Here is a 25,878-nt window from a genome sequence, read left to right on the forward strand (position 1 = left end):
TAATTTTATGTAGCATATAATAAAAAAACTTGGAATCCATTGATCTAAGTGTAGACTTCACTACTTTGATGTTTTTAGGATTACATATTCTCATCTCTTTAGAATGTTATAATCCAGAAAATGTGATCATTTTTGTTTGTTTTCGGTATAAAATGGCTGAACATTAGGGGCACCTGAGTGTTCAGTCAGTTAAGCTTCTGACTCGGTTTTGGCTCAGGTCATGATCTCAGGTTGTAAGATAAGCCCTGTATTGGGCTATGTGCTCAGCATGGAGTCTGCTTGGGATTCCGTCTCTCCCTCTCCTTCCCCTTGTGCCCCCATGTTCATGGGCTGGCATGTGTGTGCTCTCTCTCTCTCTCTCTCAAATCAATCAGTAAATAAGTAAATAAAATCTTTTTTTTAAATGGCTGAACATTAGGTCTTCAATAAATATTTGTTTGAAATGAAAGTTCAACAATAATAATTAACTTTTAACCAAGTACATGCTACATGCTAGGTATTTCACTAAGTACTGTGTATGGTTTGTCCTTTTTTTTTTTTTTTAAAGATTTTATTTGCTTATTTGACAGAGATCACAAGTAGGCAGAGAGGCAGGCAGAGAGAGGAAGGAAGGGGAGCAGGCTCCCTGCTGAGCAGAGAGCCGGATGCGGGGCTTGATCCCAGGACCCTGGGATCATGACCTGATCCGAAGGCAGAGGCTTTAACCCACTGAGCCACTCAGGCACCCCTGGTTTGTCCTTTTTAAAACTATAAACCACTCAATAAAATATGCTCTTCTATTTCCTCCATTTCAGAGACTGAAGAAGAGAGTAACTTGTTTAAAGATGCATAGCTAGTAAGTCTCAGAACTGAGATATGGAAATAAATAGCCTAGCTCCTAAGCTTACAGTCTTTATTAAGGTATATTATATCAATCGATATCAAGTATTATTTGTGCTAATGCTTGGATACTCATTAATTTCTCAAGACTATTTATCAAGGATCTTTTATAGGTCCTTATACACTGAGTAATTAAAGAAAAAGACTTACTCCCAATGCTACAAGTTCACAAAACAACATATGAAATACCCAAATAAATAACTGTAAGTGCTGTAATATAAAACAATGTGAATTTGTAATTGAAACTCCAAAGAGAGTATAATAAAATCTGCTTGGAAGTTCAAGAAGCCTTGAGGGAGCTCAATTTATCTTGGTTTCAAATATGTAATAATCTCTTAAGAAATAAAGAAATCAAAATATATTTAAGCAGAAGAAATAATAAGAATAAAAACACTGGAGTATGAAAAATGCTTTTCCTAAAGAATGAAGTAATCTAGAACAGTGCTTTACAAACTTTAGTATGTAAAACTGTCAGCTGGGATTAAGAACAAAAAACAAAAACTCATTCTTGTAGGTTAGAGATGGGATAGGGAATGAGGTTCTGCATTTCTAAAAATCTCTCATTTGAGGCAGGAGCTGCTGGTCTTCTTACCACAATTTGAGTTGCAAGACTTGAACAATGATCCTTATCATTTAGTTTACATCAAAAAACTGCTTACATCAAAATTGCCCAGGTTGTTTGTTAAAATTTTAGGTTCCCAGCATATTCTGTATGTACAAAATTTGATTGAAGTGAGATGTGGAGGGAAATATCCATTTTAAACATGTAGTTACCATATCATTCGTATGCATATTAAATTTGAAAACCATTAGAGTTGAAAGAGCAGTGACCGTAAGAAAGTCTGAAAAGTGATTCCAGCAAAATTGTGAATTAAGGGATTTTGAATATCTTATTTAGGAGCTTGAATTTTATTATGCAGGTAATGGATAACAACAGTAATTTTTAAACAGAACATTGACATTACAGATTTGTGCCTTATGCAGATCATTTTGGAAGTAATCTAAAAATAGATGGGGGCATGACTAAATAACATGTACAGATTTCCCCTACTGACAAGTAAAATACATAAGATGGAACAAAATGTATGACACAACTGTTCTAAGTCACTGAAGAACATGAACAAAAGACTGTGATCTTTGGAAGAAGGGAAAGACATAAGGTAAGCCTCCACAATATTCCATGAGTGCTCTCACTTTCTGCCTGAGATATTTCTCTGTCACAGAAGAGAAAGTGAAAGGGTAATCATAATGAGTTAACAATCGAGATTAAATTTCTGGGATTATAAAATGACTGCAATTTGTTAAAAGGTAACTGTAGCAGAAGAAGCAGCTACACAAAGAGAGGACTATAGACATCTGCACTGAGATTCACTATGGATTTTTGAGTTGAACTATGCAGAAACAGAGAGACTCTTTAGTAGATAAGATCACTGATTTATGGCTGGAAAGTATATGGTAATTATGGAAGAGATCATGGAGCAATAGGAAATTTTGGAGTGCCAGAAACCATAATGGAGACTTTACTAAGTGACTTGGGCAATCAGGTTAGATATCAAAAATCCATACCTTTGGAGTAAGAACCATATTCAGGAGTAAGGACTACATCCTAGAGTAGGAGGTATGCTTTTAGGCTAAGTTTGAAACTCAAATAGACCCAACCTCACAAAAAATCAAATCAAGATTGACTAGGTGAAATGTAACTGCCTTCCAAAAACAAAACAAAACAAAACAAAACTCAACATCTTTAAAGGAAGATGACATGATGATTTATTGTAACAAATAACACATAATGTCTAACATCCAATAAAAAATTTAAAAATATGTGAAAAAACTGGAAAATGTAATATACAGTCAAGAGAAAAAACATTCAATAGAAATAAACAATGGGGTAATCCAGATATTAGAGACAACAGATTAGGGATTTAAAACAGTCATTAATGATAGATTCAAGAATTTAAAGGAAAATATGGAAAAGCAAAGGAACAGATGGATAAACATAGAAAAGAAATTGAAATTATATTTTAACATCAAGGGAAATCCTAGACCTGAAAAATATGGTATCTGAAATGAATAACTCTTAGTAGATTATCATCAGATGGGAGATGGCAGAGGAATCATTTTTGAATTTGAATTCAAGTAATTAGAAATAATCAAAATTTAAAAACAGAGAGAAAGAATATAGAAGAAAACAAACAGAGTGTGGAAGATTACCAAACATTCTAACATGCATATTTGAAAAAATAATGATCAAAATTTCTGAAATTGATGAAAGCATAAACTTACAGATTTATGAAGCTCAATGGGCTCTAAAAAGCACTGTACAGAGAAAATCATACATAGGTTTATTATAACCAATGTGCTAAAAATTAAATATATTTTCTCTAAAGGATATGAAGTATTTGTCACAAAAATTCTAACAATATATTGGAATTTATAACATATATAGATATAATGTATAAGACAATGTATATGTATTATATATATAGATATAATGTATAACATATATAGATATAATGTATAAGATATAATGTATAACAGATATAATGTATAATGTATATAGATATAATGTATAATGTATAAATATAATGTATAAGATAACATATATAGATATAACATATATAGATATAATGTATAAGACATATATAGATATAATGTATAAGACAACAAGATAATGTATATATAGATATAATGTATAAGAATGAAGATAAAGTGGAATCATACTATGGATGGTTATGTTTAAAGTGAAATAGACAGTGCATGTGTTTATTGAAGATCTATAATATAATCACTAATCAGTTAAGAAATAAGGCGTGTAAGTTTTGCTAAGAAAATGAAAAGGCAAGCCACAGATGGGAAAATTTTGCAAAATGTATATCCAACAAAGGACCCATATCCAAATACATAAAACACATCTTTTCTTATAATTCAGGAAAACAATAAACCAAATTTAAAAATGGGACAAAGATTTGAAAAGACACTACAGCGAAAAAAAAAAAGGTGATAAATAAGCACATAAAAATCTATTCAACTTCATTAGTCACTACGGAAATGCAAATTAATCAAAATATTAATATATATCCAATAGAAAGGCTAAAATAAAAAATATTGACAAGTGTTGGCAAGACTATATAACATAATCATTAGAAACAAACACATTGCTAATGGAAATGGAAGATGATATAACCAACTGGTAAAGGGCCTGGCATTTCTTATAAAATAAACATGCACTTATGATGTGATCCACCAATTACATTCCTACACATTGCCCAAGAGAAATAAAAACAAACGTTCAAAAAAGATCTGCATATGAATATTAACAGGAGCTTCATAACAGTCAAAATATGGAAACAAGTCATCTGTTCATAACAAGTAAATTGTTGAACAAATGGTACTATATACATAGAAAGGAATATAGATCCACCATAAAATAAATGAATTACTGAACATACAACAACAGTATTATGCTAAGTGACAGAAACTATATATAAAAGAAAACAGGGGCGCCTGGGTGGCTCAGTGGGTTGAGGCCTCTGCCTTCGGCTCAGGTCATGATCCCAGGGTCCTGGGATCGGGCCCCGCATCTGGCTCTCTGCTCAGTGGGGAGCCTGCTTCCCTTCCTCTCTCTCTGCCTGCCTCTCTGTCTACTTGTGATCTCTGTCAAATAAATGAATAAAATCTTTAAAAAAAAAAAAAAAAGAAAACATACTGAATGAACTGCATTTAGGTAAATTCTAGAAAGGGAAAAATTATACTGATTGAAAACATGTATGTTTTCCAGAGGTCAGGGGGATAAAGGAAGAAATTGACTACAGAGAGGGTATGAAGGAAATTTTTTATATGATAAAAAGTCCTATATCATGACTGTGATGACAGTACATGACTATATACATTTTTAAAAGTCATCAAATTGCCTACTTAAAATTGTGAATTTTATTGTATATAAATTATACCTCAATAAATCAGCCCCTATTAAAAAAAAAAAAAACTAAACAAAAACAAATCAAAAACAAAACAAGTAAGATGAATGCTAACCAGCCACATGGAATTAAAAAACAAAACACCTGTTCCATTATTATTAGTGAAAGCAGAGTTGCCCTACTGGTAAAAATTACCCAGCTTTGAGTTGGACCCAGCATGCCAAGGTGTATGATTAAATGAGCTGCTGATGTGAAGAATAAAAAGATGTGAAAATCAGATTATTCATTTTGTGAGTGGTAAGAAAAAATAAAGTTCACTTGAAATATTTATAAAAATCCAAATAAATATACATAAGTAACTAACTGTTCTGTGTGAACCAAAATATTAAATCAAGATAGGAAAGGGGGGGTGCCTGGGTGGCTCAGTGGGTTAAGCCTCTGCCTTCAGCTCAGGTCATGATCCCAGGGTCCTGGGATCGAGCCCCACATCGGGATCCCTGCTCGGCAGGGAGCCTGCTTCCCCCTCGCTCGCTCTCTGTGTGCTGCCCTGCCTACTTGTGATCCCTCTCTCTGTGTCAAATAAATAAATAAAATATAAAAAAAAAAAAAGATAGGAAAGGGAAGGAAATAAAGGCAAGGAAATTTCTTTCGGATAAAAGAGATTCTGAGACAAGAAAACTAAAAATAAATGATTCTGGAATCAATTCTAAACAAGAAAAATATAAACAGCTTTTTATAAATGACACTAATAAGATAACTAACCAAATTTGAATCTGGACTATAGATCATATTATTGCATCAATATTAAATTTTCTGATTTTGATCATTGTATTGTGATGATGTAAGTGGATTTTCTTTTTCTTAGGCAGGTTAGGGAATGGATAATTAGAACTAGATTTAATGCAGTGGTAGTATGAATGGTTACTTTATATTCCTTCTGTGTTTTAAAGGAAATTGTAAATTTAATTTGGTTTTGCCTTTGTTAAGGAATAAGTAGAATAATCATGCACTCTATTATAGCCTTTTCAAAATTTTTGCCTACCTATGTCCTAAGACTCTAAATTGTTTACACTTGCTAAAAAATAGCTAGTCCATATATCCTTCCATAAAATATATGAAAACAGAAGAAATAGAGCAAAGGCAATTCTAAATATGGAAATTTAGTTTTGATAAACAGAAGTAGAAGAAATTCTGTAAAGATTGTAGCACTAAATCACTCAAAATGCATTTCTATGGTTGTGTTATATTATTAGGAAAACAAACATATAGAAAGGAACCCCCCAGTCAGATTCGGAATTCATGGTTTCGCATACTGCCTTAAGTTGCTTCTTATTCTTTGGAGCTCTTCTACTTTCATCTCCTGCTAGACAGCAGAAAAGCAAGATCAGATTCTGCTTGCCATATCCTGAACTCAGCCTCAATTCAAGTTTCACAGGATGATTAGGAGGTATTAAAAACAAGTTAGTACATAACTGATGCTTTCTCACAGGAAAAAAATGACTAGGCATTGGCTGGGCTCAAAAAAGGATGAATATTAGAGCATCTGCACTATGAATCACAGGAATATGTGAATCTGAATCATGGGAAAATATGGTTTCTTTCCCTTCACCATGATAAACTCTAAAGGTTTGGGGAGGGAACCTAGTGAGAAATGATTCTGATACGAGCAACAGCTGCCCCCCTCCCAACTCCTGCACATACAGAAACTGAAATAAAAATAAAATCCTGTCACAGATTCATATAAAATTAAGAAAGAAAAAATATGCAATATAATGAGAGTCTGAGAGTATAAGCCAACTGCACTTGATTCCAATCACTATTCTGACCTTTACTAGATATGTAACTTTAACCTTCAGTTTCCTTTTCTATAAAAAAAACCCTATTATGCATATCACTAAGTTATATTAATAGTTAAAGAAATAATGTATATAAAACCTAGTATAATACTTAACTCATAAGTGTAGAGTAAGTAAAATTATATATTAAAGTATTATGATTAGGGAAGAAACAATTTATATTTATTTTATATATTCTATACATTTATATTTTTGACAATTTCCAGGATATATCCCAATACTGAATATCCCAGTTTTTCCAAGCCAGTTTTATATTTACCTTCTGATCAAGTACCGAGATTAGTTGGGAAACAGGGACTGATGCAAGGAAATAAACTGAAGAAAAAGTAGGAAAATTAAAAGAAGGAAACTAAAGGGAACTCTAGAGGTATTTTTTTTAAAGATTTTATATATTTATTTGAGAGAGAGAGAGTGTTGCATGAGTGACCATGTGAGGAGTGGTGGAGGGAGGGCAGAGGGAGAGGGAGAGAGAGAATCTTAAGCAGACTCCTCACCCAGTGCAGAGGCCCATGCAGGGCTTGATCTCAAGATCCTGAGATCATGACCTGAGCCAAAATCAAGAGTTAGATGCTTAACCAAGTGAGCCACCCAGGTGCCTCTAGAGATATTTTTAATTAAGGTAAATGTTCAGAAAAATAAATGTAGCTTCAATGTGCTTTTTTCATTCTCAAAGACAACATCATCCTCTACTGCACAGAGGCAGCTTCTTCTCTTGGTGAGAAGCTCTGGCAAAGGGACCAGAAGGCCAGGTCCTAAATCCAGGCTAACCCATTAACTAACCATGTAATCTCAGAGACAATAATAGTATTCACTTATAGTTTCTTGTGAGACTTAAATTGGACAGTTAAACATGGAAAGTATTACAGAGTATGTGCCTGGAATATAGACGATACCAGGTCAATATAGAGAAAGAGCTTCCCCTAGTAATGTAATGCTTTAGTCACTCTGAATGTTTTTCATGATTACCAATTTGCCGACTACCCCCCCCACACACACACACAGGAAGAAGAAGAAGAAGAAGAAGAAGAAGAAGAAGAAGAAGAAGAAGAAGAAGAAGAAGAAGAAGAAGAAGAAGGAGAAGAAGAAGAAGAAGAAGAAGAAGAAGAAGGAGAAGGAGGGAGGAGGAGAAGGAGGGGAAGAAGGAAGAGGAGGAGGAGGGGAAGAAGGAAGAGGAGGAGGAAAGGAGGGAGGGAGGGGGAGGAGGAGGGAGGAGGAGAAGAAAGAAGAAAGAAGGAGAAGAAGGAGGAGGAGGAGGAGGAGAAGGAAGAGGAGAAGAACAAGAAGGAGAAGAGGAAAAAGAATAGGAGGAAGAAGGAGGAGGAGGAGGAGAAGAAAAAGAGGAGGAGGGTGAAGGGGAGGAAGGGCAGCAGCAGTCTGAAGATACACATCATCTTAAGTTGTAATACAGTATTATGGGAACAAAAATACTGTACCTTGTAAACTGCCAAGTGCAAGGCTGTAAATCCATTTCTTGTTAGTCGAGATGGGCGGAGCCCTTTTAACATAAGGGTTCTGATATGTGACTTGTTGCCTTAAAGAGAATAGTGAAAAAAGGTTAAATTGTTGTGGGAGTAGACCAAGTGACTTTCAAATCTCTCTTTGACTTAATGATAAATTCACACTGAGGTATGAATATGTCAGACTTGTGGCACCTGGGTGGCTCAGGTGGCTCAGGCAGTTGAGTGGTGAGTGTCTAACTTTTGGTTTTGGCTCAGGTCATAATCTCAAGATCCTGGGATCGCCATGCCTTGGGCTCTATGCTTAGCACAGAGTCTGTTTATTTCCCTCCCCCCTGGACCAATATGCTGGGCCTCTTGCTCTCTCTCTCTTAAATAAATAAATAAATGAAATCTTTAAAAAAAATATCAGACTGCTATTCTGCAGGCCATTTGTAAAGTTTTCTATTAATTGACATCCATCCTTAGTAGTGAACACTTCTATTACATGTATAGAACCTTGTATCAGTGGTGTTTATTTAAATCATTGTGTTACACTTTTTCTGTAGTACTCTCATTATTGGTTGGTTTTGAAACATAAAAACATGAAAATTCATTTTAATAAACAGTGAAAAATCTTAGATAAAAATCTAGTTGCACAGGATTCCTCAGAACATCATTAGCAGTAGAGTTTCTTTAGATCAGAGAAATCTGGAAGAAGGAACCGAGGTTGGGAATGCATGTTTAAATTTGGGAGGAAGATCTGTTGAGTAGAGTCTGTTTAGTTCTGTGAGGTGCTTAAGGAATATGATTAGAGTTGATATTTCCGCATTAGTGTTTTTTATTTAAAACCTGAGTTTAGTGAATACTAGTTTGTATTAACAAAGTAAATGTTAATCATTCATTAATAAATTTATTAAGTATTTACTATATGCCAGTGCTTGGGATACATTAATAAACAAAACCAACAAAATACAAGTCCAATTAAACTCTAAATCTTCACTTTGATCAATCTTCACTTTGAGATTTTATCTTTGGCATTTATCTTACCTTACACATATTTTACTGCAGATTGTAAAGCGATTGCATGATTGTATTTTAGGGAATGCTTTAAGTGCTTCTGAATTTAACCTAATCCCTGACTGGCATGCCCAATACTAAATTATCTTTTTTTTTTTAGTTTTCAAGCAAATTAAGTGACTTGATTCAGGATAGAAACAAAATGAAACTTAAATTCAGAGCTAAATCCATTGGAACATCTGCCAGGTAGTTACTGCTTCAACTGAAGTTTATCAGGGTTGTAGGGACAAAGCAAAAGAGAAAATTAAGCATGAACAGAATTCTCTTGTAGACTATTAAGCAGCTCAAATCATTGACCATAGATACATATAATTAGTTTGTAAAATACTGAGTTTTAAGCACTCACCTCCACAAATGCAACATAGATGTAGTAGAGACAGCCCATTCTCTGTGCGGTAATTTAAGTTGACTTTATTGAAGGCATCATCAGAGCTGAAAAAAAAAAGTTTTTCATATGACCAAAGATTTCATCTTTTAGTTTGTTATTTTTCAGTTGAAAAATTATGAAAGGAAACCTGTTACTATAAATTCAGAAGTATATCTTTTCTAGGATTTTGTTGTACCTAGGAAAATAATTTTGAATATGCATCCATATGAAGCATACTTAAAGTAGAGAGAACATAATATGAAAGTTTGAGAGACAAGTTTAAATTAAGGACCTTTATGCAGTTTTGTGTTCTACGTATAATTTGAACTTTTCAAGGAATTTTATGAATTGAAATTTATGTATAATAGAAATAGAAAACAGACATTTGAAAGCAAACTCATTCACATTCAAAATTTCACATCATATTTATGGAGAAAGTCAAGAAATTCCCTCGAAAAAGAAAAAAAAAGTGGCATTTGATGAGATTGGAGAAAGGAGTATAATCCCTGCTGTTTTACAAATTCTGCCTGAAGCAAAGTTTCCTTGTACTTTGATGGGGTCAGATTTCATAGATAAAAGAGGTCTAAACTCTGATCAGGTACTATGATAAAATCCCTGGAGAGGAGTAGTGTTAGTGATTCAATTAGTAAAATCCTTGCCTTTGTGTGAACAAAGACCCTTGCCCCAGGAGGGCCCTAGAGAGGCAAAGGTACCCTTGGAAAAGGAATATAAAGCTAAAATGCTTGACCTCTTGACCTTGTTGGTACTCCCAGGGCATTTTTCAGTAGAAATGAGATCACATCCTTGGCCTCCTAGGTTAATTTCCAGTGGCTTCCTGCCTATTTAAATCTCCAGCAGCTTGAGTGAGATAGCATACTCTTTGGTGAGTGAGACTTCCATATCATTTGTAAAGTACTTACACTTGAAAGGTATGATAAATTCAGGACATTATCTTCAAGACACCCAGTTAAGCACTTCAAAAGCTATTGGAATATTTAAAATAGAAAAGAAAAGGTGCTATTTCCAGGGTGCTGCTAAAAAGAGAGAACCTCTAAATCTAGAGACATTGAAGGATCTCTCTTGGTGAAAACTTTAATTAGCAATGGCAAGCCCAGTGGTTTGTTTTCATAGAATATTCTAGAACATCCTCATACTCATAACCTTCTTGGTTTGCATGTTGAACTTCCCAGCTGCAAAGTCCACAGACATGCTTATTCATATTGAGAAACATACCTCAACTTGCTTCGGAATGCTATATGTAGAAGTACAATAAACTCAGAGTCATCCTTAAGAATGCTAATAATATAATAGAGCAAGGAGACAAGGATTTGGGGGAAAATAGCTAGAAGTTTAACTCACTCCTATCTGCACTCCCCCCCACCCAGTTCAATGAATGATGCTAAAAAAATATTTCGGATGAAAATACTACTGTTTTAAATGTCTATCTAAAATGAACCTAATTGTAAATGGTATATTTATTTTATGGTATGTGCAGTAACTGCAAAAAATAACATGGTTCTTGGAAATATGCAGCCTTTGACTGAGTCAGGCTTCTAAACTCTTAAAGCCAATTGTATTACAGATGTCCTGCAGAAATTAAACTTAATAGGTAGTACTAAACAGAGCGCACTCAGAAGCCCAGACTTACAAGTGCATTCACAGAGTTCTTCTCAGTGATTATGACTTCAAATAGTATAGGTTTTCTGAAGAGCTGAACTTTGCTTTTAAACCTAGGTGGATGGGATTTTTCTCTTAAAGTCTGCAGGAAATCAGTGTCCATAAATAAAAAGGGAAAGGAAACTGTGACTAGCCATTGAAGATGTTGATTGACAATGATTTAGAAACCCTGAGCTGCATTGGCTTTTCTTTCCTGGTCCTTCCATTATCCAGCAATGAAAACACACAATAAGATCAAAAGACAGAAAACAAAGTATTGGGTGGGGAAGGAAAAGGAAGCCTTCTCTTAAATGTAAAGAAATATATAACCTTTAGCCTAAAAGAAGAACAGGGAAGGAAGTACCTTTTGAGCTAACTGTAATGAACTTAAGGGCAAATGCTGAAAGAAAAGGCTTGGAAGCACCTCTGAAGTAATAAACCCTTGAGAAAATTAGTTTTTCAGTGTATTTCTAATATTATACAGCAATACCTGCCATGTTTTGATGTTTTAAAAGCGGAAATCATTTTAGCAGTGTAGGGAATCCTAAAGCTTGGTCCTTGTATTGCAGTCCTATCCTGCTTCTGCCTTTTAAGTAGTTTTTTATTTTTCTTCCCCTCCAATTTGGACAAGTCATTAAACCTCTTCAATCTGTAATTTCTTCAGTTATGAAATGATTAAAATAATGCACAGAGATTGTATTGTTGTGAAGAATGCATGAGGTAAGGGCTTACTGTAGTACCTAGCACATATGTTTTCAACAAATGGTTATTTTATTATTATTACTATTGTTAACAAGGTCACTGAGCATAAAACTTCCCCTGCATAGTTTAAATCTTGGGAGAATTTTAGCACAATTTTCCCACCAAGTTTGACCTTCTTCAATCTCTCACATCTGATAACCTGTAAAATTTCCTGATTTTGACAATCCTATAGATGTAAGTATTTTGTGCTCATGGTGACTCTCTTCCAGGCTCCTAGAAAATGTCTGACCTTGTCTTCACATGCTTTTAAAAAGACTTTTAAAAAGTCTTTTAAAAAGACCAAATTGGACGTTGTGACACTTAGCACCTGTCAGTGACTGAGAGCAACTACTAGAATCATAATTTTGTAATGTAAGTCCAGGGGCATCATGGGAAGGCTATTTTCAACACTGGAGATATTAAAATAACTAAAAAGGAAAAAAGGGGAGAGCTTAAAAATCCAAGGGGGGGAAAAAAAGTTGCACTAAAAGGTTTTATGAGAAGATAGATTCAATTGCTTTCTTATTTCATGATCTATCAATCATCATCAAATGATGCATTCAATTAGTCTGGCACAACACCTACTGAACACCAACTGTGTGCTCCACCTCTGTTCTTAATAATCACCTTACCATGTTCTCAACAGTCTATTTGATTTAAAACTACTCATATGTCCTGGATCCTTTAAGTGCATTAGTCCTGGATAAATGCACGCTAGATAGAATTCTACAATTGACTCCAGCATTAGTCCTGATTTCTAATGCCCTGATCAGCTTTGCAAAGAAAGTAAACATTGAATAAGCAAAAAATACAAGATACTAATGTTTATTCCTTTATTTAAAATAAGAATAATCCTAAATGTATAACCATTATTTATATAAGTAAAATTGAAAGCATGAATTATATTAGTGACTTCTTGTTCAACAATCAATTCTTAACTCACTGAATCTTAAAGTAGACTTGACCATTCATATGTGACTTGGTATATAGTCTTAAAGAGCTCCTTGCTCAAAACTATTGCCTGTTATTTTGTTCTTCTCTTGAATTATATCCTCCTTGAACTCATGCAACTTCTATTAATGCCAACAAAATGAATCAACAGAGAATAGACTCCCACAATATTTGACAGTCAAGTGCAATTTTAATAGTACAATTTTTATCTTAACTTTAATAACTGTAATGTAATTTTTTAATGAGTTACTTTGGGGCTATATTTGAATCCTAATTCTCACTTCCCATTAACTTCTAGTCAAATGTTTCTGTTTTGAAACATGTAATTAAAATATTCAAGGTTTTAATGCAATCATTCCTAGGAGAGAGATTTCATATTCTCTTCTTTTGCCTCTTCTAAAGGAACTGTGTGTGTCAAATTCACTGTCAATTGAACATCACTTATGTATTCTAATACCCTAAGCTCAATTTATTTTTTAATTTTCCCTTACATTTTTCATCACCTGCCATGTCATACTGTAACTTAACATATCCTAATGAGTTCGTAGTGCTTGCTGAGGTATGGATGAAGTTCCTAATTAAAATGAAGTCACTATTATGAATATTTCTAACAGTAAATTCTGTCCTTAATCATTAAAAATGGTAGTTCTGTATCCAAAGGTTACTTTCTTTCTTGTAGCATAATGAACTCTTTTCTTAGCCTTTACCTTTTATACAGAAAAGTATACAGCTTCATGATCCAATTATACTTCTTTCTCATGACCTCATCCTTTCAAGAAAATATATGACATGACCACAATTGGAAACTAATTAAAATGTAACATTTGAACAGTTGGCCAAAAATAACATACTACTATCCAAAACATTCTGATAGGTAGATGCATTTTCTAAATTAATTAATTTGCTGAAATTTAAGGAAAGAAGAAAAGGATTTGTTTTAGATCATCTAGTTTCCCAAATCGATAATTTAGGTTTCAAATGGCTGATTGTAAATTTTTTTTTGTTTTATTTAACTTCAAGTTAGTTAACATACAGAGTATTATTAATTAATTTCAGTAGTAGAATTTTGTGATTCCTCAGTTACATTACATCAAGTCCCATTACATCAGGTGCCCTCCTTAAAGCCCACTACCCAATTACCCCATTCCCCCACCCACCTCCCCTCCAGAAATCATCAGTTTGTTCTTTGTAGTTAAGTCTCTTATTGCCTCCCTCTCTGTTTTTATCTTATTTTATTTTCCTTCCCTTCTCCAATGTTCATCTGTTTTGTTTCTTAAATTCCACATGAGTGAAATCATTTGGCATTTGTCTCTCTCTGATATTTCACTGAGCATAATACATTCTAATTCCATCCACATAATTGCAAATCGCAAGATTTCTTTCTTTTTTCTGCCTGAGTAACATAGCTATTCATCAGTCGATGGACACTTGCACTCTTTCCATATTTTGGCTACTATGGATAGTATTGCTATAAACATCGGGGTGCACCTGCCCCTTTGAATCACTATTTTTGTATTCTTTGGATAAATGCCTAGTAGTGCAATTGCTGGGTTGTAGGCTAGCTCTATTTTTAACTTCTTTAGGAACCTTCATATTGTTTCCCAGAGTGGCTGCGCAAGTTGCATTCCCACCAACAGTGTAGGGGGGTTTCCTTTCTCCACATCTTTACCCACATCTGTTGTTTCCTAAGTTGTTAATTTTAGCCATTCTGACTGGTGAGAGGTGGTATCCCATAGTGGTTTTGATTTGTATTTCCTGATTATAAGTGTTGTCGAGCATTTTTTCATGCATCTGTTAGCCATTTATATGTATTCTTTGGAGAATGTCTGTTCATGTCTTCTGCCCTTTTCTTGACTGGATTTTTTTATTTTGGGATATTCAGTTTGATAAGTTCTTTATAGATTTTGGATACTAGTCCTTTATTTGATATGCCATTTCTAAATATCTTCTCCCATTCTGTTGGCTGCCTTTTTTGTTTGTTTGTTTTTTTTATTTTACTGTTTCCCTTATTGTGCAAAAGCTTTTCCTCCTGATGAAGTCCCAATCATTTATTTTTGTTTTTGTTTCCCTTGCTTCCTGAGACATGTCTAGTAAGAAGTTGCTGCAGCCAAGATCAAAGAGGTTGCTGCCTGTGTTCTCCTTAAGCCTTTGATGGATTCCTGCCTTACATATAAATCTTTCATCCATTTTGAATTTATTTTTGTGTATGGTGTAAGAAAGTCATCCAGTTTCACTGTTCTGCATGTGGCTGTCCAGTTTTCCCAACACCATTTGTTGAAGACACTGTCTTTCTCTCACTGGATATTCTTTCCTGCTTTGTTGAAGATTAGCTGACCAGAATTGAGAGTCAATTTCTGGGCTCTCTATTCTGTTCCATTGATCAATGTGTCTGTACCATACTGTCTTGATGATTACAGCTTTGTAATACAGCTTGAAGTCCAGAATTGTGATGCCACCAGTTTTGGTTTTATTTCTCAATGTTACTTTGGTTATTTGGGATCTTTTTTCATTCCATACAAATTTTAGAATTCCTTGTTCTAGCTCTGTGAAAAATGCTGGTGTTATTTTGATAGAGATTGCACTTAATATGTAGATTGCTTTGGGCATTATAGACATTTTAAGAATATTTATTCTTCCAATCCATGAGAATGGAGTGTTTTCCCATTTCTTTGTGTCTTCCTTAATTTCACAACATTTCTATAGTTTTCAGTGCACAGATCTTTTACCTCTTTGGTTAGGTTTATTCCTAGGTGTCTTATGATTTTTAGTGCAATAGTAAATGGGATCAATTCATTGACTTCTCTTTCGGCTGCTTCATTGTTGGTGTATAGAAATACAAAAGACTTCTGTGTGTTGATTTTATATCCTGTGACTTTGCTGAATTTCTGTATCAGTTCTAGCAATTTTTTTTTTTTTGGAGTTTTTTGCATTTTCCACATAGAGCACCCTGCCATTTGTGAAGAGTGAAAGTTTGACTTCTACTTTGCTGATATGGATGCATTTTATTTTATTTTATTTTGCTTTCTGATTGCTGAGGTGAGGACTTCCAGTACTATGTTGAACAACAGTGGTCAGAGTGGATATCCCTGTTGTTTTCCTGACTTCAGGCGAAAAGATCTCAATTTTTCTCCATTGAGAATAATATTAGCTATGGGCCTTCATGTATGGTCTTTAGGATGTTAAAGTATGTTCCCCCTATCCCTACTTTGTTGAGGTTTTTTATCAACAAAGATGTTATATTTTGTCAAATTCATTTTCTGCATCTATTGAAAGGATCATATGGTTCTTATCCTTTATTAATGTGGTATATCACATTGAGTGATTTGTGGATGTTAACTACCCTTGAAGCCCAGGAATAAATCCTACTTGTTCCTGGTGAATAATCCTTTTAATGTACTGTTGGATCTGATTAGCTAGTATGCTGTTGAGAATTTTTGCACTTGTGTTCACCAGGGATATTGATCTGTTATTCTCCTTGTTAGTGGGGTCTTTGCCTAGTTTTGGAATCAAGATAATTCTGGCCTCATAAAATGAGTTTGGAAGTTTTACTTCCATTTCTATTTTTTGGACATTTCAGAAGAGTAGGTAGTAATTCTTTAAATGTCTAGTAGAATTCCCCTGGGAAGTCACTTGGCCCTGGACTCTTTTTTGTTGGTAGATCTTTGATTCAATTTCTTTGCTGGTTATGTTCAGATTTTCTATTTCTTTCTGTTTCCATTTTGGTAGTTTATACTTTTATAGGAATTTATCCATTTTTTCCAGAGTGCCTAATTTGTTTGCATATAATTGTTCATACTACTATAATTGTATTTCTTTGGTATTGGTTGTGATCTCTCCTCTTTCATTCATGATTTTATTTATTTGGTTCCTTTCTCTTTTCTTCTTGATAAGTCTGGCTAGGGGTTTATCAATCTTATTAATTCTTTAATGAACTGGCTCCTAGTTTTGTTGATCTGTTTTATTGTTCATTTGATTTCTATATCATTGATTTCTGCTCTAATCTTTATTGTTTCCCTTCTCCTGCTGAATATAGGCTTCATTTGCTGTTCTTTTTCTAGCTCCCTTAGGTGTAAGGTTAGGTCATGTATTTGAGACTTCTTGCTTCTTGAAGAATGCCTGTATTGCTATATACTTCCCTCTTAACACCACCTTTTCTGTATCCCAAAGATTTTGACCTGTTGTGTTTTCATTTTTGTTTGTTTCCATGTATCTTTCTAAATTTCTTCTTTAATTTCTTGTTTGGCCCACTCATTCTTTTTTATTTTTCAAGATTTTATTTATTTATTTGAGAAAAAGAGCACTGGAGAGAGAGCAAGAGAGCACAAGCAGGGGGAGTGGCAGATAGAGAGGGAGAAGCATGATTCCCACTGAGCAGGGAGACCCATTTCAGGGCTCCATTCCAGGTCCCTGGTCACGACCTGAGCCGAAGGCAGACACTTAACCACCTGAGACACCCAGGCATCCCCCATTCATTCTTTAATAGGATGTTCTTTAACCTCCATGTATTTGTGGCCTTTCCAAATATTTTCTTGTGGTTGACTTCATTTCATAGCACTATGGTCTGAATCTTTTTATACCTGGATATACCTCAATCTTTTTATACCTGGTTTAGTCCTGATTTGTGACCCAGTACATGATCTCTACTGGAGAATGTTCCATGTTCACTCAAAAAGAATGTATGGTCTGCTGCTTAAATGTTTTGAATATATCTATTAAGTCCATCTGGCCTAGTGTGCCATTCAAAGTCCTTGTTTCCTTGTTAATCTTCTGCTTAGATGATCTGTCCATTGCTATGAGCAGGGTGTTAAAGTCCCCTACTACTATTGTATTGTTATCAATGCATTTCTTTAGGTTTGTTATTGATTTGTATATATTTCGTGCTCCCAAGTTAGGGGCATAAGTATTTACAGTTGTTAGATCTTCTTGTTGGATAGACCCTTTAATTTTGATATAGTGTCCTTCTTTATCTCTTATTACAGTCTTTGGTCTAAAATCTAGTCTGATACAAGGATGGCTACTCCAGCTTTCCTTTGAGGTCCATTAGCATAAGAGATGGTTCTCCACCCTCTCTCTATCGGGAGGTGTCTTTGGGTCTAAAGTGAGTCTTTTGTAAACAGCATACTGATGGGTCTTGTTTTTTTATTCATTCTGATACCCTGTCTTTGTTGGAGCAATTAGTCCATTTACATTCAGGGTAATTATGGAAAGATATGAATTTAGTGCCATTGTATTACCTGTAACATTGCTGTTCCAATAGATTGTTTCTGTTCCTTTCTAGTCTTTGTTACTTTTGGTCTCTCTCTCTCTCTGCTCAAAGGGTCTCCTTTAATATTTCTTAAGGATTGGTATAGTGTTCACAAACTCCTTTAGTTTGTGTCTTAGAACCTTTTTATCTCTCTTTCTATTCTGGATGACAGCTGCTGGATTAATTATTCTTGGCTGTATATTTTTCCCACTTCAGAGTTTGACTATATCATGCCAATCCTTTCTGTCCTGCCAGGTCTCTGTAGACAGTACTGCTGCTAGTTTTTTTCCCACTGGCTGTCCTTTGCAGAGATCCTCTTTGCTTGCAGTGGGGACTATTTGACCTTCATGTAGGTGTGTTTTGATTTGTTTGTTAAAAAAAGCCTGGAAAGAAAGAAAGAGGAAAAAAAAGAGCCTCATCCTAAAATAAGAGAAAATGAAAAAAAAAAAAAAAAGAAAAAACAAACAGACAATAAAAAAACTACAAGCCTGATTCCAAAGAAAAAAAAGAGGCGGGGGGGGGGGGATAAAGAAAAACAAAAGAAAAGAACCCTGATCCAAAAAACAAGACAAAACAAAATAAAAAAAAAAAAAAAACACAAGAGAAAGAGAAAGAGAAAGGAAATGAAAAAACAAACTCACAAACAAAAAACTGTAAGTCTGATTCCAAAGGGGGGAAAAAATAAAAAAGGAAAAAAGAAAAGAAAAAAAGAATAAGAGAAACAAAAAATACAGCCTGGTCTTATTTCCATCAGAACTGAAGGGGACGCTGTGAGGTACTGTATAATCAGTACAGTTGGTGTTTGTGGTGTGCTGCCTGAGTTGTTCTTCTCTGAGAGAGGCCTACTGTGCTGGCACAGTTAGTCCTGACCCAGTAAAGAAAAAAAAGCACTTGCCAAGCACAGGGGGTGTGGGGTTTGACGAAAGCGGCTCCCACCTCCACTAGGGGCTGCTGTGTTGTTCCCTGCTGCCTGGCTGTATTGGTAGTGGGAGTAAAATGGCAACATACCACTCTGTCCTCCAGTTGGGGGCTCTCACACCCCCCGCTGTTCTGGAAGCCCTCATGCAAAGATGAGGGTCACAGCATGCCTGGTGCCCATCTGTCTTGCATTTATCTTTGGTGCCCTTGGGATTCAAAACTCCAAATCTTAAAGTAATGGCACCACTCTGGTCTGCTTCATCCTCTGGGTTAGAGGCTTGCTGTTCTCTGACTAGTGCTCTTTGTCCCAGAAAAAGAGTTTTTCACCTGTGTAGTGTGCCAATTCTATGCTTTGGCAACATGAAAAGCAGCAACCAGGTTATCCGGCCTCTGTGCACACTTGTTTGCTGCCAATGAAAGGCCATTTGCTGGTGCCTGCAGTGTCTTTTGTCCTTGGAGAGGATATAAACTTTCTTCAAAATGTACTCCAGGAAGGGGAACGGTTTCTCCCAGTGAGACCTCTGAGATCCCTATTGCACTTTGTTCAAGCTCCTGGGTCAGAGCTGTTCTACTCTCCAGGAGCACAAGCTACTGCAACTCTCCCACAAAAGTCACAAACTTTCCAAAAGCTCAGAGTCTAAGCTATATTCAATGTTTGTAAAACATTTGCACCACCTAGTTCCCCCAACTCACCAGGCTGTGGTCTGAGAGGTTTTCTTCTTGTGCAAACCCAACGCCACACTCTCTCAACCCCTCTCTTCCTCTCTCCCTTTTCTCTCCCGTGGGAAGTGTTCCCTCCCCTTTGCAGCCTGGCAGCTTTCCTCTCCCCCAATTCACTTCCATACATTTTGCACCTGCCATGTTGTCTTCCTCCAGCTGTAGAAATCCTGCTTCTAATCCTCAGATTGATTTCCTGGGTGTTCCAAGTGATCTGACCTCAAGAGAGGAGGAAAGCCCCTCATGCCCCTACTTCTATGTCATCTCCAGTACTTCTCAACTCATTCCCCATGTAAATTCTTATGTAGTTCTTTGTGGTGGTTTCTGATTCTTGTCCCACCAAACAACAGAAACAAAAAAAATAATCAATAAGATTTGTTCTCAAGGTATATGCCCAGGAAACACCCAGAAACATATTTGCCCAATATCACAGAGATTCAATCAGCAAACTAACAACATGAAATATATTTATTCATTCATCATACAACAAATAATTACTGAAATGTTTGCAGATAGAGCAAGAATAGCTAAGGATAATAAAATTGAGACAATAATAATTTATTGTGAGGCTTAGATCTTGCAAGACTTTTATAAACATTAGCTGCTATAATAATTATTCTTAATAAAGCACTAATATTGATTATTATATTGATTATTTTAACAATTTTATTGTTTTGCCTTGCATTTGAGAAGGGAGATCAGAAGTAGAAAGGGAAGATAGAGGCAGTATGGGATGAGAGGGAAGAATATAGAGTAAGGATAAAAGGCGGAAAGATAGTGAGAGCTAGTGAGGTAGCAAAGCTAGAGGGAGAGAGAGACTGAAAGGAAAAAGAGATTGAGATCAAGCTGTTGCATAAGGATTTTATAAGCTATTACTGTACAATTCTTATTCATAACTAGTTTTACCTAGACAAGCAAGAAAAGAAATACAGAGGTAGGTAGTCTTGGGACAATGTGAATTGTCTTTCTGCTGCTGTGGTGGTTTATTTTGTTTCATTGCTAATTAGCATGATGTACTAACCAAACATGCCAAATAATACTTTCACACTATTTTAATATTATAAGATGACATGTTCTCTCTTAATATTCTACTTCTCAACTTGATGCAGAATTTCACTATTTTAGATAAGGTCAGCCTGCCATATTTCTGGAACTATTCATTTGACATTAGCTAAATTTCATAATTGGTTATAGCTTTGAAAAAGTAGAATTTTGGAAGATATTTCATTTGGAGGATAGGTATGGTGGACTGCAGCTGGGCCCAGTGGAACTTTTCAGGAAGAAAATGAGCACGAAGGGCATGTATACATTTTCTCTCTTCTCTCCTCCTCTGAACACTTTCAGCATGCAAATACTACAACTGCTTGCCCATGGAACAGAGCATTCTTCTGACTATTTTTGTTTATTTATCAAGCCTAATCAATTTCAAAGTGGGGGTATTACCATTATCAACCACGGTATAATGATTCAATGTGAAAATAAGATTTAAAATGAGAAAAAAATAGGATTATTTTGATTATTACTGAAATACCATGGCATTGGAACAATATAACTTCTCTGCAACCTCCTCAGTGACATCAAATTTCATATTACAGATTAAGCATATAAAGAGTAGTCCTGACAATTAAATTAGAAGAGCACAGTTCTAAAATTTCTAATGACTTAAAAACATATTGAAACAAAATAATTTAATTGAAAAGCTTTTAAAGTTACATGTGGAGGGCCATCATGGAGTGTTTTTCAAACATTGAAGGTGGGGTACATGTTTCACCAGGTGTAGGGGTGGGGGACTAAAATATAGTCTTCTACTCCCACCCCTAGGAGTAGTTCTAATACACAGGATATAGCAAAATTGTGGAATGGTATAGAGAAAATGAAAATATTTCAAAGAAAATTCTGATCCATAATTTGATCCCCCCCCAGGTTGAGAACAAAGATCACGAAGATTACACATTTTGAAATTAAATTAAATTAAATAAAATACAAGTCAATACAATCCCAGTACAATCATACATGTTGTTTATCCTAGTTCAAGCCAATTTAATTTAATTAATCTCATTTTCTTTAGGTATAAAATGGCAAGTGCAATGAATGCTTGCCTCAAAGGTTGCTAACATAAACAATGATGATCAGTTTTTAACGAAAATTTTTGAGCATTTACCATGTGCCAGTCATTGCGCTAAGCACTTTACATATATACAGTTAGGACCGTATGAGCTAATGTGTATTAAAACACCTAGTAGCTTGTGATCTCTCTCTCTGTCAAATAAATAAATAAAAAATATTTTAAAAAATAAATAAATAAAATGCCTAGTAGCATGCCTAGAACATGACAGGCACTAAGTTGTTTGTTTTTCTTTCAAGTGCTATACAAATAGGTATTATAAATAAACACAAATATAAATAAAGCTAAATAAGACAAAGAATTTGCCGCTAGAGAATACATATACTAGTGATTAGGCAGACTTGGAAATGGATAAAGACAACACCATGTAGTGAGTGCTATTACATTGATAAACAAAAAGATTAGAGAAAGCACAGAAGAGGAAATACAGACAATGGTATTCCAATGTACCACTTCTATCTTTCCTTCTTCTGTCTTCTCTTTTTCTTCATCTCTTCCTATCTTTCATCTATTATCTCAACAAATGTCCAAACTTATGAGTGAATGCAACTTTATTGTGGATGATGAGAGAACATTCCTTTTCCTTTCCCCTTCTTTACCCTGCCAAACTCTTATCCCAAAGCTGCTATAAATTGGCACAAGAAACATAATGGTTTAGTTCTTTTTACCTTTTTAAAATTTAGTACTATGTTCCTGTACACTGTATTGTGTATGAAAGCTATACCAGGAGATCATGTATGTGAGCTAACAGAAGCCTTGGTGGACAATGATGTGGAAAATCTCTTTTAATGAATGAATGTATTATCTACCTGGAATGCCATAAAGAACTTGTTAGCAAACAAAAACAATAAAAACTCCCTAAACCTCCCAAATACGTGTTTATACCAGTGATCCTCCACCTGTGACTCTGGTGTTAAATGCCTCTTTTTGAACATCTTTACCCTTCTCCTCTTATCTATATGTTTAGAGAAAGCCTGATGTCATGAGGCATAACACAGTTGTTCATCACAGGAGTACTTCTTACATTATATAAGGCATGGATAAAGATGAGAAAGAAAAAGGCTCTAACATTTATTTAATACCCAAAATGTCCTAGATACTCAAATGTGATCTCATACAATACTATGTTTCATCTTCCTAAATGCTTTAAATTTTGGTGTGGGAATCAATGAGTTAGACAATTTATATTCTCAGCACTCCATTCTTTTCTTTCCTTGTCATCCATCATTTTATTCTAGAGAAAAGAAAATCCTCAGAACTTTGCCCTCGGCATGACTGACTTTCTTTCCCAGTGACGCTATCTGTCTTAATGGAATCAGACAGAGTACTCCGTTTATGTTTGTTTGTTTGTTTGCACCCTTGAATCTCTGTAGACCATACTAGTTGCCTCCTTTCTCTTCTCATGTTCCTTAACCCTTCACCGATATCACTTCAGGCAGAGTTTTCACTGCAACTTGAATATCTTTCTAGAAGTAGTTTTTAAACTTTAGGAGAAGTATCATTTTTAGCATGCAAAGATATTATCTGAGGACCTTGTTAAAAATTCAGGTTTCTGGAAATCATCCCCAGAGATTCTGATTCATTTGATATGGAATGGAACCATGGAATCTAAAATTCTAGCAAGCACTGTTGGTTACTCTACTGTAGGTGGCTCTTAGCCCTTGGAGAAACATGATTCTAGGCTGGGGATAATCTTCTCCTTAAGCTTCATTATTATCACTTTTGGCTAATGGGACATTTCTGTCACTTCCTTAATGGCTTCAGCACCAGGCTGCCAGTCCCCTTTTCCATAAAATGCCGTACTATTCTTCTTAGGAAAATTGACATCTATTTTGACGAGACTTCTAGTACTGTCGCCAAATCCCTTTTGATCACAATCTTTAAAAGTTAGATTTCAGATTTTGGCATCATCTTGAATTATTCTAACATTTCACATTTTTACTTTTGAAAACATATTAAAAGATTTAATATTTTCATATTAAAACATTTAATCCTGACTTCCTTACTTTCTAACTTAAAAAACTATTTGTTACTCCCACTAGATAATAAAGTTTTCAGTCTGTCCCTATTTATCCATTCATGATAATAGAAATTTCCAATTATTCCATGCCTACTGTGTGTTAGGCCCCTAACTCAGTACTATTTTGCAAATACCGTGTGAGCTTATTATTAACCTCATTTACAGATGCAAAGGAGGCTCAACAAAATTAAACAACATATCCAAGGATACGTAGTTTGTAAATAAAAGAAACTGGGTTTAAAACTATGTTTGCATTACTGTAAAACCATTACACTGAGTGACATAACTTTCTTACTCAACTTAGACAAAATGGTCAAGACATTTTTTCTTCTTGACTCCTCTAGACTTTCCATGGTACTAGTAGGAAGACCTCTCTCAGTAGTCAGCTGACCTTGCTACAAATTAGAGTTCCACCACTTACTAATCCTATGATTTTGATAAGATACTATGTCTCTAGTCCTTAGTTTATCATCCATCAGAATTCATATTTATCCCACAGAGTCATGGTGAGAATTACCAAATGTCTTGTATTTGATGGGTCTGGAATAACAACTTGAATATAGTTGAAACAATAAATTCTGAACTATATTCTTCCTGACACTGTTTCCTGCTTCTTACCCTAATACTAGTTAGTAAAAAGGAGGTCACATTAATCATATAGTGGAAATGTAGGAAAAATCAGCTATAGCAGAAGCTGTTAAAAAACAATGGTCTGTCATTGATGGAGTATGAGAGAAACCTATATCTCAAGCCTATTGTTAAGCTTAACCCTTAAAAGGATGTCTATTTAAATTAGCCTTGACATACCTGCACAGTACTTCTTAAATTAAAAAAATAAATTAATAAATGAGTTTTTGAGTTCTTGAAGTTGAGGAAAATCTCTTTAGTTTAACCACATTTCATTCAGCATATTTATCTGAGTCAATAAGAACTATAGGATTTATGATTAAATTCTACATTTGCATCTCTTCTACAACAAAATAAATATGTATGTATAAATCTATTATACCAGCATCAGTCAAATCTTTACAGGAATTTGAAAAGTTTTCCCATAACTGATCATGTTCAAGTACTTGCAAAAGTCAGCCCAGGATTTCTCACCACTAGTATCGATGCTGATTTATCATTTTGGGCCAAATTAACACAGAGAATCAACTATTTCCTAAATTATAAATTAATCACCTGAAAAAGCCTTATTAATCCACAGACAACTTCATATAAACTATATTATACATGGATAACTTTAATTGCCCGCTACGTGAACTTTGTATATTTACTATAGCTGAAATTTAGGTGAAAAATATGTCATTTGGTCAGTGCTTCACACTTGTTTTCCAAGTAAAACAGAGGGAGTTCTTTGTCACCAGTACATTAGATAAATAACGCAGGTAAAAGACAACATGGCTGATTGGCCTGCATGGAAGTTTCCTCAGTCAGGCAGCTAACTTACACTGACCCTCCAAAATGCATCTAGTTTCTCAATGCCAGATTCAATTTCTCCAGAAGGTTGCTTGTGTATAGAAGGGTCCTGCCCCTCTTTTTTGAACATTTTGTGTCTTCCAAGGTTGTGACACTATGCCAGATTATTTTTCTCTTGTTATCATGAACAAAACCCACTGAAAGCTTGAAGTCAGTATTACACAGTGTTATATGATTGTTCAGGGGCAGAATCATACTCAGTTCCATTAAGGGACAGCCTCTGAATGTCGAGAGACCAGAAGGTTTGTTAAAATTGGACTTATCCTAGTAGTTCAAAAAGAACAGCATGGCCAATATTCTACCATCACCTGGGAAGAGAATTTTGCTTTTTGTTGCTGGCATGGCTTGCAAGAAAGACCTAATTCCAGGAAAGATTATTCAGATCAGCAACAGCTGGTATTCAGAAGTCAGCCCTTATTTGCCTCTCTTTTTAAACTTTAGCAATGGAAGCATGTAAGTCATTTTTTAGGGAGATATTTGCATTTTAGGGG

General features: G+C 35.0%; 1 protein-coding gene across 2 annotated transcripts in view; it reads right to left on the minus strand.

Annotated features, from left to right (window-relative positions):
* LOC308341472 (serine/threonine-protein kinase TNNI3K) overlaps positions 1-25,878 on the minus strand; it is a 312,271-nt gene that overhangs the window by 285,426 nt on the left and 967 nt on the right. For both annotated transcript variants that reach the window (XM_080801434.1, XM_080801433.1), the window contains exons 3-4: positions 9,515-9,600; positions 8,086-8,183 (exon numbers count right to left, since the gene is read on the minus strand). In XM_080801434.1, the coding sequence (XP_080657560.1) occupies positions 8,086-8,183; positions 9,515-9,600 (184 nt within the window). The remainder of the gene's footprint in view (positions 1-8,085; positions 8,184-9,514; positions 9,601-25,878) is intronic.

Source organism: Martes martes (assembly GCF_963455335.1).
Source record: "Martes martes genome assembly, chromosome: 4".
NCBI lineage: Eukaryota > Metazoa > Chordata > Mammalia > Carnivora > Mustelidae > Martes > Martes martes.